Source organism: Elgaria multicarinata, chromosome 4 (assembly GCF_023053635.1).
Source record: "Elgaria multicarinata webbii isolate HBS135686 ecotype San Diego chromosome 4, rElgMul1.1.pri, whole genome shotgun sequence".
Lineage (NCBI taxonomy): Eukaryota > Metazoa > Chordata > Lepidosauria > Squamata > Anguidae > Elgaria > Elgaria multicarinata.
Window position 1 is genome coordinate 105816378 of NC_086174.1, and position 20983 is coordinate 105837360.

The 20983-nt window shown below is 39.7% G+C and overlaps 1 protein-coding gene across 1 annotated transcript in view; it reads left to right on the plus strand.

The window, feature by feature from the left end:
- SNAP91 (synaptosome associated protein 91) overlaps positions 1 to 20983 on the plus strand; it is an 86234-nt gene that overhangs the window by 31992 nt on the left and 33259 nt on the right. The window contains exons 7-14 of the mRNA XM_063124912.1: positions 791 to 902; positions 2415 to 2521; positions 5112 to 5153; positions 9265 to 9335; positions 11327 to 11332; positions 12768 to 12795; positions 16776 to 16885; positions 17753 to 17856. Coding sequence (XP_062980982.1) covers positions 791 to 902; positions 2415 to 2521; positions 5112 to 5153; positions 9265 to 9335; positions 11327 to 11332; positions 12768 to 12795; positions 16776 to 16885; positions 17753 to 17856 — 580 coding nt within the window. The remainder of the gene's footprint in view (positions 1 to 790; positions 903 to 2414; positions 2522 to 5111; positions 5154 to 9264; positions 9336 to 11326; positions 11333 to 12767; positions 12796 to 16775; positions 16886 to 17752; positions 17857 to 20983) is intronic.

The window sequence follows — 20983 nt, forward strand, 5'->3', positions numbered from 1 at the left end:
AGTAGAGCTTAGTCCTCCAACTGTTAGCAGCATTCAAACATCAAAATAATATGCATTGTACACAAAGCTGATTGGTGGGAGATTCAGGACAAATAAAAGGAAGTACTTCTTTATATAGTGCAAGTTAGACTGTGGAATTCACTACCACAAGATGTAGTGATGGCCACCAATTTGGATGGTAAAAGGTGGTTGGAAAAATTCCTGGAGGAGAAGGCAATCAATGGCTACTAGTCTTGATGACTACGTGCCACATCCAGTGTCAGAGGAGGGAAGCCTCTATATACCCATTTCTGGGGAACACGGGCAGGAAGGTGCTGTTGCACCATGTCCTGCTTGTTCATCCCTGGCTGATGGCTAGTTGGCCACTGTGTGAACAGAGTGCTGGCCTAGATGGACCCTTGGTCTAATCCAGCATGGCTCTTCTTATGTTCTTAACAGATCCTGCTGGGAACTGTTAGCACTCTCCAGTTGTCCTTTTCCAAACTTGTATTTTTTCAGATGGGAAAGAGAGGGGATTTGGCTATTGCTAGGGTCTTAAAGAAGTTCCCCTCTCCAGCTTCTGTTGTCTCTTAGGAGAAACAAGCTGAGCTCTTCATACTTGACTTTACTGTACTTGAATTTACTGGGACATAATTTGTATCTTCTGCTTGTGTGCATGAAACGAACGTAAATGTTCAATCCAATGCATGCCTGAACAATGTACATGATTGCTAATATTTCATATTGTGCTGAAGGAAAGCCTGTGTTGTAAATCACAGTGAATAAACCATGGGTTCTTATTTTTATGCAGGTTCATCCAAATGAACTGACAAATGGTGTCATAAATGCTGCATTTATGCTTCTTTTCAAAGATCTCATTAAGCTTTTTGCTTGTTACAATGATGGAGTTATTAACTTATTAGGTAAGTAAATTGATGAGAAATATTTTGAAGTTACTTGATGGTTAAGAGAAGAGTAGTTTTGCAAGGGTGGGGAAACAGTGCTGAATTCCAAGCCCATGAATTAACTTGGCTCTCCCAAATCCATCTGTGTCTTTGCATATGTTTAACAACCACAGGCCATTGTGATAGTGGTAACTGGTTTAGGAAGAAGTTAGCCTACAGATCAGTTATGCTACTACATGTGTCCTTCGAAAAAGCACAAATGAAACACTGGGTTTATTTAGATCCTACTTGATGAAGAATACAATCACCATAATGTTAGGAGCAAATTTCAATACTTGTACCTACAGTCCCTCTATCTTGCCTGTCTTGAACTGTCCCCAGTTTTGTGAAGATTAGCCACTGACCATATGTGATTACTCCCTTTGTAATGTTTATTTGAGTTCTGTTAATCACTTATGCAGATTAGAATTCTCGTTTTGCCTATAATATGCCTCTGAAAGATAAACTGATTTCCCCTGATCATAGCCCATCAAGATGATTAAAACAGTATCAACTCTGTTAAGTAACCTTCTTAATATTTGTCCTTTTGATTCATAGTTCTCCCTACCCTAAACTTGAATTGTATTGCTAATACCCTTAACCCTAAGTGATTCAGTCCCACTTCATGGTTCTTTAATCCACCCACTCTTTCAAGTCTTGAAGCCTGGACTTGATAAAATATGTTCACAAAGATTTACTGTGTTTAATCATGTTTAGCTAAAATATAATGAAGTTTTGTGAATTTATTAATGTGAATTATTAATGTGTTTTCAACTTCTGTGGAAGTATTTTGTTATGCTACTTGCCCCTTCACCAAAATAAATAGTTCCTATCTGAAGCAGGTAGTGCACATTGGGCTGCCTACTGTAAATTTTTAGTAGTTTGCCTTACAAATAAGCTTTCCTAGGACTTCAATTTAGACTGGGGAAAGAGGAATTGAGTTTAATTATAGGCATGATATGTTAATCCCATATTTTGGTTGTTTGTGTGGCATGTGAATATACAGGTGTGAATATGGTAGCCTCCATAAAACTCCCTAGAGCTGTGCACCACTTTGGTTCCAGATCCAAATCCCAAACCGAAGCGCTCTGATTCGGACCACTTCGGTTGAAACACGAATTGGATCCGAAGTGTTTCAGACTGCTTTGGCCTGACTTGGGATGATAATGAGCTGCTGCCCCCCACCTGCCAAGCCACACAAGTGACCAGGACTTAGTGACCCATCCACTTGCACCTGGCAGCCGCCCGTCCTCCATGAGAGCCACCATTTTAAAGAATGACAGAAGGTCTGTGTTGCCCTAGATTTAATATTGTGCACAATAGCAGCCGTAAAGGGCCATTTCCAGACTTGGCAATATGTAGTCATTGCAGTATTTTTAATAGTAAAAGTAATGAGGGCAATTTTCCCTGCTTAAATTTTCAGTCTTCAAATAAAGACATTATAAACAGTCCCAATTTTTCTAGGCTGAAAAATTACCATATTTCTTCCAGAGAAGTTTTTTGAAATGAAGAAGGGACAGTGCAAAGATGCTCTTGAAATTTACAAACGGTTTCTGACTAGAATGACAAGAGTATCAGAATTTCTTAAAGTTGCGGAGGTAAGTGAATGTTCCACAGCAGCCTACAAAACATGCTCATAGCTATTTAGGCATATGATCTTCCCACAGTTCTCTATCTCGTAGCAATTTGTTTTGTTCAACTACCATGTGCTGTGTATATTGAGCTAAAGTGCAGTATCCATAAATAAACTACAGAGCGTGAATTATTTTGCCTTTTATTGAATTTGGAAGGGAGGAGTTAGCTGCTTAGGATAGCACTAGAATTTGAGGAAGATAGCTTAAGGCTATTGTACGTTTGCCTTCTATATTCGTAATTCCTGTTATCCAGTTAAAATAATAGTAGTAGAATAGTTTTAAAATTAGGCAACTTGCTGATGTACCTGGAAAGAGGTGTTGGCAAACAGCAGGCTGCTGATCAAAATAACTGCCAATTTAACTGTTTCTTCATGGTCAATGCTTACAGGAAGCTCACTCCTCAGTAACTTTTCGTCACCTGGAGATATGGAGACTTAGGTTGCTTAGACATACTTCCAGTATACACTTAAGCTGGCTTTACTGTCAACGCTTTCTATTGAGAAAAAAATGTACACATGTAAGAGCTTGTTATCTTAATAGTTTTTGCTTTCCCATAACCAGTTTCTAAAGTTCTGTAGAGAAAGCCCTGGTAGTTTAAGCTGCTTTTCTGTTCATTGTGTAGACGTAATGCCTATCTGATGCAACATACTTCATGCACTCAATAGGCCTGAGATTCTGGTCTAGAGCTTGGAAGATTCATCATAAGATGTGTCATATAGTACACTGAGGAATGCACTAGTTATTGTCAAACTAACTTCCTCAATATTTCATTGAGTACAATCTCATTGAGAACCCATGTAACATAATGCGTAAGAGACTGTATTGTGAATGAGGAATTCCCAATTTACATCTCTGGACCTCAGTGTCTTGCCTAATGTTTCTCTTCCTCAGGTCTCTCATATATTGATAATAATGAGCCACTGTAAAGAAATGTTGCAAGGATAATTGAGAAAATGTATGTGAAACACCCAACAAATCTAAATCTGTCAATTATTATATCTCTCAAATCCCTTCTGTTTTCCAAGAAAGAACTAAAATACTAATAACTGACGGCTATATCTGAAAATACCTATTATTAATGCATAAATATATTTTCATAAACCGTGTAAGATGACAGATATGGGGAACAAGTGACATGCGCATGTGTGCACACACACACTGCAGTAGTCTAGAACAACATAGATTGGGGAGTGGATTTTTGCTCCTGAAACTTCTTGATTACTAATTGCAAAGTAGCAAGCATAATGGCTTGGATCCAAAGAACTGCAAGTAGAGTTTCATTTATGCAACAGAACTTTCCTTATGCAGGCCCTTACACTGGCCAAAACTGTCCTGAGGGTTGGTGGGCTTCAGTAATCTGAAGTGCTGGCCTTTATAGCAGAGGGGGAATAGGAAATGGCAGAAATCAGAAACGTGCACCCACCCTCACGTAAATGAAGTATCTTCAAAGGCTTTTTGGATCCAAGGCAATTAATGTGGGTTACTGCTGGGTTTTAATACTTTCAAATTGGAGTGTGAATTGGTAAACACTTGCTAAATAGAGAGCTGCTGTTTCCACCATATGGGCCATATGTTCATGTGCTTCTAAAACCAGGCTAAGTTATCATTAGTTTTCAGCAGATCAAACCTATCTTTAGTCTTCAACCTCGAAACATGAAAGTTGTAAGCAAGAGCTTAAACAGAAAGGTAGCAAAGGTATTAGAGTAATAGCATTGGGCCCATGTGACTGAGCCCAAAGTCAAACACACACACCCAGGTGTAAGGCACAGGGTTGCCAACCTGTGAGTCTAGCTTGAATACAAAGCGCAAACAAGAAATGGCATAGCAAATGTTTCAAGATGGGCTGAAAGTAAAACTGGTGTGTTACTGACAATGCATTTTCCCCTCAAAGCAGAAGATTTTCCTGGTGGACAGTTCTTAGGTTGTCATCATGACTTCTCACAGTTCAATCCTTAGCTTGTCTGCTTCTTGCTGCTTTTCTCAGCTGGCCATCTTTGGGCAGGGGAATGTGTTTTGTATTTCAAAAGAATGCAATGATTTGCAAAGGATGCTGAATGTTCAATGACAGCTTGTTGCTTTTCTCCTCCTCCAATATGAAATAAGATTAGCATGCTTCTACTCCAACTTGACTTTCTGATAGAAAAGTGATTTCAATATCCAGGGTTACAGAAAACCCAGTCTTTAAATAAATGTGTGGTCTCTTATTTCAGCCATTCGTTTTTATGCACGGTGCAGGGAGGAACGATCGTCATGACACATGCTCTCTGTGTTAAAGAATTGCTGTGTATTTGGGGTGGGGGTTATAGTTCTCCCGAGCTGCTGTTCAGTGTGAATAAGGTTATGCCGTATGAAGCTATGTGTGCTTCTAGAAACAAACATTTCAAGAACAACTGCATGCAAAAAGAGAATTTATATTGCAAATGGGACTTGTAACAGTTTGACTTAAAATTAACTTTTCAGAGTTGACAGTAAAATTAAGCTATTAGATTTTTCAGGATTTGTAAAACATGAAAACCTATTTCTGAAAGAATCTTTTTGTTTTCATTATCCACAGCAAGTTGGAATTGACAAAGGAGACATTCCTGATCTCACACAAGTAAGTTCCTAAGTTGCATTTAGGTTGATGGTTGGTAATGGTAGCCAAAATACCCTCTATTCATTGAGCATGCAACCTAATGGCACTACTCTTAAAAATATTTTAAAATAAAAATATCCATCCTAAAAGCAGCAACCATTTTGATTGATGTCAATCCATCCTTTTTTGTTGCCAGAAGAGGACTCAATTTTTTAGGCCGTATTTAATTTAAAGATACAAAATGAAAAGGCTGCCCATTTCTTCTCCCTTTCAGAGGTGCAAATTGAACTCAGAAGCTGAAATGTGAGTAGTGCATCTGGGAGACGAAATTCTTAAGTATAAGTATGTAATACCTATTTTAACCTAGTCCATAACATCAACTCTGCTGGGTTACTCTTTGTCTCCAGACATGCGATAGGTTTAGAGCTGCCATAATAGGCCCAAAAGCTGGCTAAAGAGATACATTTCCGGTAGTGGTGAAGAACTTGATCTGGAAGTCCCAATTTCAAATATCTGGTCCTTAGGCAAGTCACTGGCCCAATTTGCAAGATCACGGCTAGGGACATAAACCATGGTGGCTTATTCCCCTGCCCCCACCACCACACATGCTGATTGCATGCCAAGGGGATTAGCATAATTACCTCTGGCAGCACAGTTTGCTGTGTCATGGAACCCAGCCAGGGTAACAAGCCACCCTGGCTAGATAGGCATGGCATGACAAATTGCGCTTCCAGGAATAGTTATGCTAATTCCACCGGCACATGCAGGGTGGTTAACAAGCCACCATGACTTATTAACTATTCTATGATCGTGCAAACCAGGTTACTATCTCTCAACTCCCATTTGTAATATGGGATAATAGTAACTGGCCTGTAAAGATTCTGAGATGATATGAGTGAACCAAGTTGTAAAAGTTCAGAAAACATGGTGCGATAGTTGCACATAAACCCAGTCTAGTGCTTTAAACGTATTATTGTGGTTTCTCTATCCTACTTCAGTATAGGCATTAAGATTTTTGCAAATAAGTAAGATTGTTTTATCTTCAGTTGCACAGTAGCATGACATCATTACTTGAAAGCAGCTCATTGATTTAGAACTGCTCATATGTTTGCATGTCTGAAAAATATTCCTGAAGTTAAAGACAAATGGAATAACTGCTGTAAAACCCACACTAGAGATGGTTGTAAACTATTTATGTAATGAAAGCTCTTCAGCAGCTTTCAATTATTCTTTGTTTTCTTAAGTTCAGACATAGTGAAATGAAGTGTGCCTGATTATCCAAGTCCAACTTAGGTAGTATTTTTCACATGAACATTTGTATTTAGCCTTTTAAAGCTCTTTGAAAAGTAATTAACAATTTAAAGAGCTATGCAAAATTATAGGGCAACAATACTTGTTCAAATGTTAAACAACTTCAACTGATGTGTTTAAAACCAGCCCCTTTCAACGAAACCAGTTACTGGCTTCCTTTCTCTTAGTGCTTTTTCTTTTCGTGTCAGCTTGCTTACTGCAGCTTCAGGTGAACCTGGATAACATTAATTTCTAGTCCCGCACCAAGCTAGTTTCCAACCTAGCGAAGGCACAGCTTTCAAATATGGTCAGTAGTTATCTGTGCCCAAAGTTAGGGAAATGATGTTTGGTTGCACTTGCTGAGCCGTCTTGATACTCTTGGTTACAATGTGTTGTTTGTTTCTTTCACAAGAATTCAGAGGACTTATATCCACTAGTTTTGCTCAGTCGCCGCAAGGAGATTTCTGATGATGTCAGTGGGCTGGGGATTGAGCGGGGAGGGTTGCAAGGCCCTGCACAAAAGGTCACAAGGAAGTGATGAGCAGAATGCTGTTTTGTCTAGGCAATATTTTTGTGTAGAGAATTTAAATACACCATCTTCTTTGCGGCTTTTGTGGGGGAATCTCTCCTTGGATCATGCCTAGCCATTGCAGGGAAGGGTATATGGAGAAGCCAACCAAAATTAAATTGAAATAAGGCCAAGTTAAAGATAGTTGAGAAGCTTTCCAGGCTGGTAACAGAATAGATAAGAATCTATGAGATAGAGATAGAGATACACACACACACACACACACACACACACACACAAATAATACATACATATATGCACATAAATAAAGTCACCACTTCCAATGTTTTAGCTGCACTAAGTCTGAATTTGTTCTTGGGATTAACCTTTAAATTTGAAGTAGTCTGCCTCCAGAATATCTTAATGACCACCTTATGTATGAGCCTCATCTGGTGCTAGGGTGGCCAGATGGAGAAGAGGACAGGGCTCCTGCATCTTTAATGGTTGTATAGAAGAGGGAATTCCACCAGATGTACCTTGTCCTGCAAGCTTTCTTCTTCTACAAAACTATTACAGGTCCAGGAGCCCTGTTTTCCATCTAGCCACACTATCAGATGGTCTGTTCAACAATTGAGATGTTATAGACTAATTCCCCACTGTCTGACATTCAGTAGGCCAGGATGCAAGAGAGGGCCTCTTCAAAACACTTGGATTATTATTATTATTATTTTTAATTCAAGCACGATCAAGCAACCGATGGTTTGTTAACTGTGGGTTGCTTTTGAATGCACAGGAGCGTGCCAGTTCCCACAAACTGACCTGTTCCTGGGTTGTTTTGTGAAATTTGAACCCAGAAACTCTGACTTGTTCTCTGGTCAACTCAACCCAGAAATTGACTGTGACATGTGAACCAGGTCAATAGTCATGTAGTATTTAGATAGTTTCCTATGAAAATAGTTCATTGTAGAATCCTTTATTGGCAGTTGGGTCTGCTGGTATTAGAAAGAGTTAGGCCTCTATGTTGCCAGTTTAGTCCCACTGCTAGATTTGCACATTGTTGTAGATAACTTGCTTAACCACAGTTTAAATCTATTTTATGTATGAAAATAACTTAGGTATTGCTGACCAGAGTTCTCTGTGATCTGAAAAACAGTGGTGATAATGAAAAGTCTCCTTTTAAAGAATATACAATTGATGAACCGGTAATCTTGATAAAATATAGCTTGCATCTACTTCACCTCTGAAGGTTTTCTTCTTTTGTCACTGACTTTGTGGAAATCTGCTTATCTCGGCACTATTTTTATCCTGGAGTAGCTAAGGACACTGTTAATTGTTCTTACTGTACTTACTTTCTTTTCTCATTGTAACAACAGCAAGAGCATGTTTGGGACTCCTTTAAAATTTGCCTATAAAACCTTGAGGAATTAAAGGGAGAAAACAATTAAATTGTAGCTGAAGAATTAATATTTTGTGCTGAGCTTTTCACTGATTTTTGAAAGTATGGTTTTGAATGTAAAAGACTATCTTCTGGCCCTTTTTAAAAACAAAAGACCTGGGTACAGGTCTGGAAAAATTAATTCTGTAGTCAGAATGTACTGCTTCTGGGAAATTTTCAGAACTCTAACATAAACCTATTATTTTATTTATTTATTTATTTATTTTATATACTGCCCCATAGCCGAAGCTATGTATGTGGCGCTGTGGTTGAATCTAGAGCTGCTGCCAGTCTCCATCTTAGCACTCATATCCCTGTAATGTAGCGACCGATTATGTCATTGCACCATGTGTCCCATTGTCTCTTCCTCATATCATCAGTCAGTATGGAGGGGGGGATACATGGCATGATTACAGCCTTCCATGCACTTTTACAGGGGTGTGAGATCAAAGATGGGGAGCAGCAGCTTCGTGTCCCTTTATGACATGTAATCCTGCGCTATGTTGCAGCCAAACCTCTGTTAGAGAAGAGAGAAAAATTGACTAAGCTAATTAGGTTGAATGCACATATTATGCATGCAAATACCTATTTTATTTTTATGGATTATTTTGACCTGTGAATGCCTGTGCTGTTGTTAATTTCTAACATATACAGATTCTGGCTTAAATGCATGCAGACCAGACTTTCTATTTTCCTACTAATAACCAACAATGATTGCAGAGTGGTGTTTTTTTCCCCTCACAACTTTATTATGGAATTAATGTGATGGCATGTGCATGCACGTATAACTGGTTATGAATAGTTCAGAGAAGAGGTCGGGTTCATGTTGGACTTCCAAAGGTGCTGCTTTTTTCTCCTCCTCCTTCATTGTAAATGTATATTTTCTTTATTTGTCTTAGGCTCCCAGTAGTCTTATGGAGACTCTTGAACAGCATCTTAACACTTTGGAAGGAAAGAAACCTGGAAACAGGTATACAGAAATCTCATAGATCAGTATGTCAGTTTACTACATTGTAAGTAGAACCTTACCAACTTGGGTATCAGCACCTGATTATACTTAATAACAACTTGGGACCAGGATACCTCAGAGAGTGCCTTCTTCCCTGTCAACCTGCCCAGACACTGACTCCATTCAGAAGACACCTTAAAACATGGCTTTAACCACGATGGTTAAGCCAGAAAGCCGGGCTGTGTTCAAAAGACACCTTAAACCATGGCTTTAACCATGGTGAATAAAACAAGAAGCCTTATTCACCATGGTTAAAGCCATTGTTTAAGGTGTCTTCTGAATGGGCCCACTGAGGTCATCCGAGGGCATGCTCCTGGTGGTTCCACCTCCGATTGGAGTCCACCAGGGGAAGAGCCTTCAGCGTGGTACCCCGCCCCCCCAGAATTCCCTGCCTCTGGAGGTCAGGCAAGTGCCAACTTTGTATTCCTTTTGGCACCTCCTGAAAACATCATTGTTCCAGGAAACCTTCTCTTGATGACCAGCCGTGGTTCACACGGTTTGCAATTTGCTTTTTTTTTAAAAAAAAAAAAAAACCTATTTTAATGTGTTTCTATTCTGTTTTTATTTTATCTTGTACACCGCTCCAAAATTTTGAATGGGGAGCGGTATATAAATAGCGTAAATAAATAAATAAAATAATAACTTCAGGCTTATATCAAAGCCAACACCTGGTAGGGCTTCTGCTGCATGTAAGAGGCAGCACTGAGTCATTTGTCACAGCCTAGCTAACAATGAACAGAGCATACAGCTCCTGATTGCTAATAAGCTCAACCTGTCTCCCCATGCCTGCTCTTTTCAAAAAAATTACAATCCCATTTATCAGAAGAATGTTGAGCTATGTGAATGTAATGGAAATGATCTTCCTTTTGACATGCATTCCTTATTGGTGGCTCCCTGAATTTATGTCATTCATGGCCTAAATTCAAAACAGGGTATCCAACGTGTGCTCTTCCAAAGGAGTATTACACAATGGCTCTTGTGAAGCAGAATGTCAGGATTCCAAGCCTTCCCACCAAAATGCGAGATAACAGACTTGCTGCACAATTCACAAAGTCCTTATTTAGTAAAAAAAAAAAAGCACGCACACACACACACACACACACACCTCTTCATACTTGTAATATTTTTTAAGGCTAGGACCTGTCTTCTAAGCCTAATTAGCCAACCAAAGCAAGGCAGTTGCCAATCAATTAAATGGACAATTTTCTGCTGGGTCCAACAAGCTTTTACTGGACTCCTCCTTCAGGGAGGTTCCTCTTGACGTGCAGTCAGTCTGGCGGACGTTTTCCATCTCCTCTTAGCTCCTCCTACTTAACCCTGCAGCAGACTCTGTGTTCTGTGAAGTCCGGTTCTCCCTCCCCCTCGACAAAGGCTGTGTTCCCAAGGGGGAAGATGGTCTGTGAACCTGGGCATCCTGTTTGATCATCTCCTGGGAAGATTCCTCTCTTACTCCTGGAGATTTTGGGGGGATTTCCTCCCCAACTCTCTGTCTTGACTGAGCTTCTTCTATCTCTGCCTCCAAGTCTGACTCAGAATCTGAAACCAAGCCAGGGAGTCTGGGCCCTATCTTGACACAGAACATATATCAAATTTGTAATTGGCATAATGCAATTTGACTAAGATCATTATTCTAAACAAACTGTGGACTAAGTCTGATTGAACTCAGTAGGACTTACTTCTCAGTATACATGCTTAGGATTTGGCTGCACATTTCCTAAACCATCACTCATTTAGGCAAGTTCAGGCTTCTTCTGTATTACTGGGGGCATTACTAGGCACAAATTATTTCTGGACTGCATATATATATATATATATACCATGCATGTTCAGCAAATGTTTCATAGGCTACTTGTTTATAACTTTAGGAAGAAATAAGATTAATCTGTCATTAACAAATCTTTCTTTGTATGTGTCTCCATTTTGTTTATGTACATGACTGCTTTACAACTTAGTGAGGGGTAAGTAACTAATACACCTGCTTTTGCATGTATATATTTTAGCATCTTTTTTTTTTAGTGAAAAGATAGGCCTTTTCTAGTTTTGCTTCTGTGAATGTTAGTTTCTTGCCGTAATCTGCCTACAGACTTGGATCTGTGTCCACAAAAAGAAATACCTATGAATTACTCTTGTGAAACACAATGTGAATACTTTCAGTTATACAGTATGTTGTTGTTGTTGTTTTAAAAATGCATTTCTGTGCTAACAGGTTAGTAAATTGCATGTTTGCACCAGTAGCTAAATAGAGGGATCTCTAATTTTATTTACCTCTAAAGAGAAATGTCAGGTCAACAATGAAAAATATTAATTAAAGAATGAAGTAAATTTCTATAGCAGTATATAGTCATTACATAAGGCCGCAGTAAATGTTGTTGAACAGAAACACTTGGAATCAGTGTCAAGAAAATAGATTTCAGTTAAAGCTTTGGTTGATTGGTGCAGATTCAGTTTTATTTGGGAAGGACAAACTTTTAGTGAGACTGAATTTGGGGCACACTTCATTTTATGAAACTATTTTGATTCAGGTGTGTTGTTCTGAGAATAGGAAAATGCTAAATTATTGTATTTTCCTTTTAATAGCTTAGCTTTTATTTCTGGAATTCTAAACTACTTTATGGTTATAAAATATCAAGGGCGATGACGTTGAAGTTTTTGTATTGCAAATTTGATTAACTGACTTTAAAGTAATCAACTAAATACTTCTATGGGTTGATAGCTCCGTTTTTAAAAAGCTGCCAATGAATTCTGTCTAGAATAATTTGGAGGGACTAATCCAGCCTTTTCCAACCTGCTGCCCTCCAGATGTGTTGGACTAAAGCTGCCAGCATTCCCCAGCCAACCATGCCATCAGAGATAACAAGGGGATTCCCCTGCATTCTGCTTCCCTTCCCAATGGATTCATTTCCCTTCCAGAAGGCAGGGTTTAGGGAGGGGGAGGAGCCACAGGGGGTACCCAACTCTCCAAGGGCTGGATTGGGAACCTGGGCAGGATCTACACTACTTCTTTAAAGCGCTTTAGAACAGTTTTGATAACTCTTGGGGCCCAGGACCCACTCCGGTATACAGTTGTCAAAACTGTTCTAAAGCGCTTTAAAGCAGTACTGTAGATCCGGCCCTGGTGGGCCAGAGTTCCCTGCCCCTGCACTAAGACATAACCTCCCCTTGTACATGTTATTGGTATGTTAATATTCATCATGGAGAGAGTTGACAAGTTAAGTTACAGTTTTGTAGACCTTAAAGACAATTTTATTCCAGGCTTTTGGAGCAGGGGGACAGAAATACACAAATCACTAATTATTGTTCTTTGCTGTCGATTGTGGTCTTATAGTCAAGCCTGCTTAAAATATTCCTAAAGTGTATTTCATTAAAAAAAACTTCTTACATTAATTCTTCTAGCTCTGGTGCTCCTTCACCTTTGGGCAAGGTAAACATTTAATGTTTTATATTTTTAGTTAAGTTGATTTTCTTGAAATAAGCATGTAAGAAGTTTAAAGGTAAAAGGCATAGTAAAAAATCAACTCTATCTTTGCTGGAGTGCTAATTATTTATGTGCAGGGTTTTTTTGTTTGTTCGTTTGTTTTGCATGAGTGAGTATTCAAATCCATACATTGACTGCTGAAAACTGACCACTTTGATGCAATCTCTCCAACAAGTAAATGTATCTAGAAGTAACACTTTTTAATATGTATTTGTTGAAGTCATGTGGAAAAGAAAAGTCCAAATGCTTTATAGGAATTAGTAAAACTGGTATTCAGTAGACGTGTGCACCAACCATGCGATTTGGCTTGTACTCAGATTCAACGCTTCAGAAAACGGCCTAATTCAGGTCAGACCAGTTTGGAGGCTGTTTGATTTAACTTAGGGCTCATTTACACCAAGCAGATATTCCACTATGAAAGCGGTATGAAAGCGGTATATAAATGGCAGGAGCCACACTACTGCTTTATAATGGTATTGAAGTGCACTGACAACTGCTGCGACCCATGACACAGACCATATACCGCTTTCATACCACTTTCATAGTGTTATATCCTGCTTGGTGTAGATGTGTCATGGGCCCCAAGAGTTGTCAGTGCACTTCTATACCACTATAAAGCAGCAGTGTAGATCCTGCAGTGCACTTCAATATCACTATAAAGCAGTAGTGTGGCTCCTGCCTTTTATATACTGTTTTCATACCGCTTTCATAGTGGAATATCCTGCTTGGTGTAGATGAGCCCTTAGATACTGAACCCAGGTCAAAATTTGGAAACCCAAAGCTTTGTGTTTCCCATTGACTATCCCGAGAAATAAGAAAACATCCATAACTTTGTTTTTTCTCTTTTTGTCAGTATTAGATGTCATTTTCAAGCATAATAGCTCATAGGAGGAGAACATGACTGCTAAATTTCTACCATTTTCTACCAATTTACCCAGCACAATTAATAATTATCACTTGCTGGCTTCTCCCATCTGTTGTTTAAAATTAGATTGGCTATTTTAGCGTCCTCAGGTAAGGAATCTTATTTTAGTTAGAGCTTACATATTTTTCTCGGAAGATCAACAACACAAGTTCTTTAAGGACTCTTGAGTGTATGCCTACCTAATGACTTGTTAATTTTTAATTTGTCAATTAGCCCTAGAATTTCACCCTTTTGTCACCTCTATTTCACTCTGTTCTTTACATGTTCCATCTGGAAAAAGCCTTTCAGACATGGGTATCTTCTACCACAGTGAAGGCCAATTCCAATAAGTCATTCCATTTCTCTGCAGTCTCCCTGTTCTCCTCTGGTAGTACTTCCGTACCACTGTCATCTAACAATTTGATCACATCCCTGGCTAGTTTTTTGTTTCTATTCTAAATACATTTTTATTTTGTCCTAACATTTTTAGCAATGCGCTCCTTAAATTCTTATGTGTTTATATTATAAGTTTAATTTGTGCCTTTTTGTTCTTCTTATTTGGGCAGATCTGTTACTTAAAGGAAGTTTTCTTGCTTTTAACGACAGCTAAATGCACTGACATCCTGCTGGAAGTGTTTTTACACATTTCCTAACTCATTCTATATAAGCTTCTACAATCATGATTTTAAAATAAATTCAAGCATTCTGAAGAGATTTAACTCCCTGACACTCGATTTTAATTAATCCTCTCATTTATGGAAAATTCCTCTTCTAAAACTTTAATGTGCACATGTTGGCTTCCTAGGCAGCTTACCACTTCAATGTGTATTTAATTTGCTAGCACTTGAGGTCCTCATTCTAGAATGGTTTCTGAACACTTGCATTTTGCATTGGATCCAGGGGGCAGCGCCAGAATATTATTGTTTCACAGCACAGTCATTTATCAGATCTAGAAACTTTGTTTTCACAACCTGAACAAATATATAGCCGTTATTGATCAGAGTCCATTTCATACATTATACAAGGCCTGCCTTACTCTTTGTCTGAAACCATATGCCAAAGCAAGAGAGAAAAGTTATTCCAAGTCTGAGAATTGCCAAGTCCTTTATAGCTAGCTGCATCCAAATTTGTGTGCAGAAATACTTTTTATTATTTTTATTAATAGTTTTACTTCAATTTTTCAACTTTTTTTTAAAAAAGTGAACAGTAAAAAACAAAAGGGGAAGAGGATTATAGTCTGTATTTTGATGGTTCTGCAACATTTGCAGTTACAAGGAAGAAAGAAATATCTACTTTAACTCACAGTATTAAACTACGTACCAGCTTCTTGGAAGCTAACACGTGGTCAGCGCAAATGGATCTTCAGAGCCCTTACGTCAGCTAAAAGACTTATATTATCACATTGAAAGGACAAATGCTCACCTTCCATAATGCAGTGAACTGAGGACTTAACAGCGCTCTCAACGTTTGAACTGGTGTTATATAGGCACGACTAACAAGTGGTTAAATTCATGGATATATGGTCTGCTTTTCTTGAAACCTATGTACTTTTTCTCCCCCCCCCCCCACACACACTTTTTTTTAAAATGGATGGTATACCTGATGAGGAAAAAATGATGATATTCCTATATATGTAATGTTTTTCATGATTTATTTTTTTGCTCTGTTTTGTTAAATATTCACATTGTTTTCTTTAAAAGGGGGGATCCTTTAAAATGTGTCTGGTTTCTAAACCTTCAGATAGGGTATCAAGTATTGAAGGAGCAAGATTTCACTACCCAGTACAAGTTGACCCTAAATTGAGGGTTATACAGTTGTTGTTGCTGTTTTAAAAAAAGCTTGGCCAATGACAGGGAGGGGGGAATGCCTTTAACATTCCTTTGACAAAGGAACACCCTTGCCGTAAATATATACTGATGGGATCTTTTCCAAGGTGGATGTTGGCAGGATGCCAGTTTCTCTCATGACAAGGAAATCTGAGATCGTGCTTAGCCATTGATCCCTAGATAATATCAAGCTGCTGTGAACAAGAGATCTAAAATTCAAACGAAGAGTGTGGAGAAGCCTTTTAACTTGCTATTAATACAGTAGCTTCTTTATCTCCTTGTGTTCTTTATGGGCTAGCCAAATCAATTGAGAGTTTTATACCTGCAAGATGATTCAGCAATTTTAGAATATATTAGTGAAGAAATGGCAATGTATAAAATAACTTTGGGTCGCACAGCATGTTACATTAATCACATAGTTTGCTGTTGTACATATTATTTTTCTTTCAAAAATAACCTGGGTAGGTGGGTTTTAACCATTTCCCCCCTACTATGGTCTAGATTGGACCCTTCCCCTTTGCCCCAGTGTTTGTATTTGGGGTAAAAAGAAGCAGCAGCAGCTCCCATTTGAGAATGGCAAACTAGATATTAACGGTGATATAACTAAAGTATCAGACCACAGGTTGTGTTGAAAATTGCAATAAAATGGGGTTGGGGTCATTTTATAGGCCAGTTACAGAGAGGTGCTGAGCACCTCAATACCGCACCCTCCCACCGGCTTGTACTGCAACTTAAATTTCCCCCATCCCTGCTTCATTAGAAATTGGCAATGATGTGATTCTGTCAAATAGGCCTCCAAGTGTTGCATCTATCTTGCTTGACTCTTGAACTTAACAGCTTTCTCTACTTTTTAGTCCTTAAATATTGAGAGGGGTATTTAATTACTCTGTTTCCAAACGTTATATTTAACTAAATATAGCCTTTACTTAAATAGGATTTAACATATGCAATGCTTGTAGTTTGAAAATGGGCAAGGGGGTGGCGTAGGGAAAACCCAACTAAACACCAAGATTATCTTCAAGAAGAGAAATCTATTAACTACAGGTGAACCCCATCCCTTTTTATGCGGAATGTGTCTGTTTTTTAAAAAAAACTTTTAACCCGTTGTTTATGGGAAAATATAAGAAATGTTTGAGGTAGTAGCAGCTACTGAACAATAAAGTAGTTCTGTGAATTTATGAATTCTTCTTGTCCAGTCTTCTCCAGCCACAACTGTTACATCTCCTAATTCCACCCCAGCAAGAAGTATTGATACATCTCCTCCAGTTGATCTCTTTGCAACATCTTCTACAGCAACTCCAGTCAGGTTAGTTTGGCAGTAAACAAAATAGTTTTTCTTTAAAAGTACTGCTTTTTCTGAATCATAGAATCATAGAATAGCAGAGTTGGAAGGGGCCTACAAGGCCATCGAGTCCAACCCCCTGCTCAATGAAGGAATACACCCTAAAGCATCCCCGACAGATGCTTGTCCAGCTGCCTCTTCAAGGCCTCTAGTGTGGGAGAGCCCACAACCTCCCTAGGTAACTGATTCCATTGTCGCACTGCTCTAACAGTCAGGAAGTTTTTCCTGATGTCCAGCTGGAATCTGGCTTCCTTTAACTTGAGTCCATTATTCCGTGTCCTGCACTCTGGGAGGATCGAGAAGAGATCCTGGCCGTCCTCTGTGTGACAACCTTTCAAGTATTTGAAGAGTGCTATCATGTCTCTCCTCAATCTTCTCTTCTCCAGGCTAAACATGCCCAGTTCTTTCAGAACTCTTATGAGTTCTGTCTCCGTCTTTCATACAGTCTGAAAGACTACCATAAACCTCCCATGTGGTTGCAAAGCTGCCACAGATCAAATCCCAAGTATAGTGCCCACATGCCTTGATGCATCTCTTCTAGTCTCGTCAAACAGGAGAGGCAGACTGGGGAGGAAAAGTAGCAGGTTCCTGAACCCTCCGGTTCCTTCCAATGTGTGCCACAAAGCTGTTTTGCTTGTGGTACTTGTAGCAGCAATGCTCCAGATTAATCACTCATAGAATATAGTGCTGTGTCATCATAAATACTTGTAGAAGTTCTCCTGATTCTATCCTTGAATGCACCATTACTGTTTATCATTAACATTCTGGCTTAGTTCCAATTGTATCTATAGCTTTTTCCCCAAAGGTGTTTTTGTCTTATTTTCATAATAGTGCTTCCAAACTATCCAGTGATCTTCTGGATCTTCAGCCAGACTTCACATCTACTACTGCACAAGCCGCTTCAGCAGCTCCTGCTGGGGCAACTTCATGGGGAGGTAAAAACTTTCTGATCTCAGACCTTGAAAAATCTCTTTCAGAGAAATGCCAGACCTAACTGTTGACTATTCTCTCACACACAATCTCTCTCTCTCTCTCTCTCTCTCTGTGTGTGTGTGTGTGCGCGTCTCCACCTACCTCACTATGTTATTTTATTTTTGCTAGTGATAGACATCCTATAGTCTTTCTAGAGGATGTCATCATTCAGAGTGTGTGTAACAGCAGTAATATGAACTAATCTGAGCTATTCTTCTGAAAAATCAATAAGAGAGCAAACCTATGGCCCCTAAAGAGAGTCTAGGAGGGGGCATAGGATACTTCAGACTCCTGTATCCAAGGTCAGAGAGAGCACTCTGACGTCAGACCCAGGAGTCTGAGCCCCCAACCCCCTTGCAGCCAGTGTGGAGAGAACTGTGCCAGCTGCCTCTCCAAGGTTGCAAATGGGGCGGAGAGGAGAGGAGAGGGGAGAGCTTTCACCATATCTCCAGCCTCCCTCCCTCCCCTTCCCCGATGCCACAGCTAGACAGGTGAAAAAGCCCAACTATCAAAATAGCGGAGGTGGAGGCACGGTGGAGGCAAAGACCACCTCCACTGTGCCTCCCCCTCTGCAGTGGCTTACAACATGTATCAAGGGTGGATCCAACAGTATTGTGGCCTAAGACATGGTTTACTGGGAGAAATTTCAGTGTATATAGGAAAGGGGCCTGGGCTATATTTTCTCATGTAACAGAATTTTGGAACCAGCCAACACAAAGGTGATGGCTTAAATATTTAATTTATTTAGCAATGTTTAGCATTTAATTTTCTGACCTTTTGTAATGAGCACCAATCATTGCTTTTACAGGGTTGCTAATTTAATATGATGTCATAAAAATATTTTCCAAAGCTTCTGTGTTTGACCAGTTCCACACTGATCTCATGGCATGTGGAAATATCAGCAGTGGCCATTGTAGTGGTATCATAGTACTGAGTGATTAATGGAGGCAGGACTAACCCATGCTAGTGGGTGATGTGTTATCATTGGACATAGTACTAGTGAGGTTTGCTTCTTGCACAGTGCAAATCTCAACTGCCCTGTCTTCAATACACCAATGCCCACTGGTGATTGTGCGGCCTATCTCTGATTCAGTTGTTTCTCAGTGGTAGCAGGTATTTACTGTTGCCTCACCAGCTGCTGCTAGGAAATATGCATCTGGTGCCTCTGAGGAAAAGCTGCACAAAGCCAGAGTTATATTCCTTAGGGCTGTGCACTCACCTCAGAGGGCATTTCAGCCTGAATACAACTTGGACCGCCTCAGGTCCTGCCTGCCCCACTTCAACCCCAAATAAGTTTTGAGCCCCCAAGGAGGTTTGGCCTTTGCGGGCCTCCTGGGTGCTGGCCGCAGCTGCGCCTGGGCAGCCCAGGAAAGCCAAGGGCAAAGCCGACAGGGAGTCCACTGGACTCACAACTCCCTCCCCCCACTCCAAACCTAGAATAGCCACCGCTGGGACTTACCTTCATGTGCATCCTCTCATCTGAGAGCCGAGCTGTGATTTAAAGGTAATATTGTGGATGGGGGGGGGATGCCCCTTTTTTTAATCGCTCCATGGCTGCAAACTAAGGGAAATGGCCCTTTACGGCCACCATAGTTTATGGACATAGAGCTATTAAAAAGCGAGATCTTACTTTAAATCTCAGCAGTGAGAGGAGACCTGGGATGGTGGGGAGGGAGAGGGAAGTAAGTCCTGTGAGTCCAATGGACTCATCTGGACTCACAGCCAGCCTTGCGCTAGCTTTCCCGGGTGGGCGGGGTAGGGGAGCGGCCCAGCACCGAATTGGCTCAAGACGCCGGTGCCAATCTGCTTCGGCCTTGGAGCGCTTTGGGCCGGCCTGGTACTACCTTGGATTTGGGCCAAGGTGGGCCAATTTGCCCTGCCCTGGCTTAGATTTGGGGATTTGGGCCGAGGCAATGCACACCCCTAATATTCCTGGTGTCTGTCTTGATTCTTGTATTCTAGTCCAGGAAATGAGCAAGAAACTATGAAATAAATTATAAAGGATTATAATCCTAGAATGTTTTTACTGCAACTTGAATAACTTGCAAAACAAATAGGTTGACTCAAAATTTACACAAACAATGTCATGATTTAATTACAGCAGAACTTATATGGTTAGGCCTACAGTCTATCTGTATGAAATTTTGACATTTACCGTATTTACAAGAAACTTTAAACACAGAATAGTAATTCTGAATTCCTCATCTCTGTTTACCATTTCATTATTTGGTTGTGAATGCTGTTCATATACATACAGGTTTTGAAAGTTTTTATTCCGCGAAGTGTGCAGTAAATCAGTCTATAGTTAAACCCAATGTGGTTCTCCATTTCTGCTAATCAGCATACCCATTAGAGTAATAAAATGCTGAACCTCAAATGTGTTCTCATTTTACATTTGACTTACCCATAACAAAAGCACTATATCTCTAACTATGCTGGGCTTTAATTTTCTCCTTCTGTAGAAGGAATGTGACATTTAAAACTCGAATGCCTTAAATTGTCATTAAATATGCAGTACTATGGAACTGCAGTGGAGAACTGCCAGAACTCAGAAAACTTTCTAACGTGAACTGAGAATGTTAAACCTTGGAATATATGGGAACGCAAAACAAGAAAGGAATGCAGACCATTGGTACCATTTAAAAATAGTCTTTGTGGATAGAGATTCATAATACAACTAGTTTATTGCTAGAGAGTTGTCTTGCTTCATTGCACAATCACAGTTTGAGTTCTGTTCACACTGTTTTCTAGAGGCATAGCTATGTTAGTCTGTCGTAAAACCCACCATGAGTCTTGAAGTAACTTTTTAAAGACTAATAATATATTATGGGCTAAATTTCCATGGATTACAGTCCACTTCAGAATAACACAGCTACTACTCTGGAAGTTGTTAACGTGAAAGGCACAAAAAGAGGGAGAAAATTCGCCGTCACAAGACAATTTTTTATTGTTAATCATTTCTGCAGCCCCCTGAAGAAGGCCTAAAAAACCAAGAGGCCAAAACATGTCGGGCTTTTGCATAATAAAATTTTCCTATAGTCTCCTGAGACATTTTTCCTCCTTTTTGTGTACATCTTCGATGCTCACCGC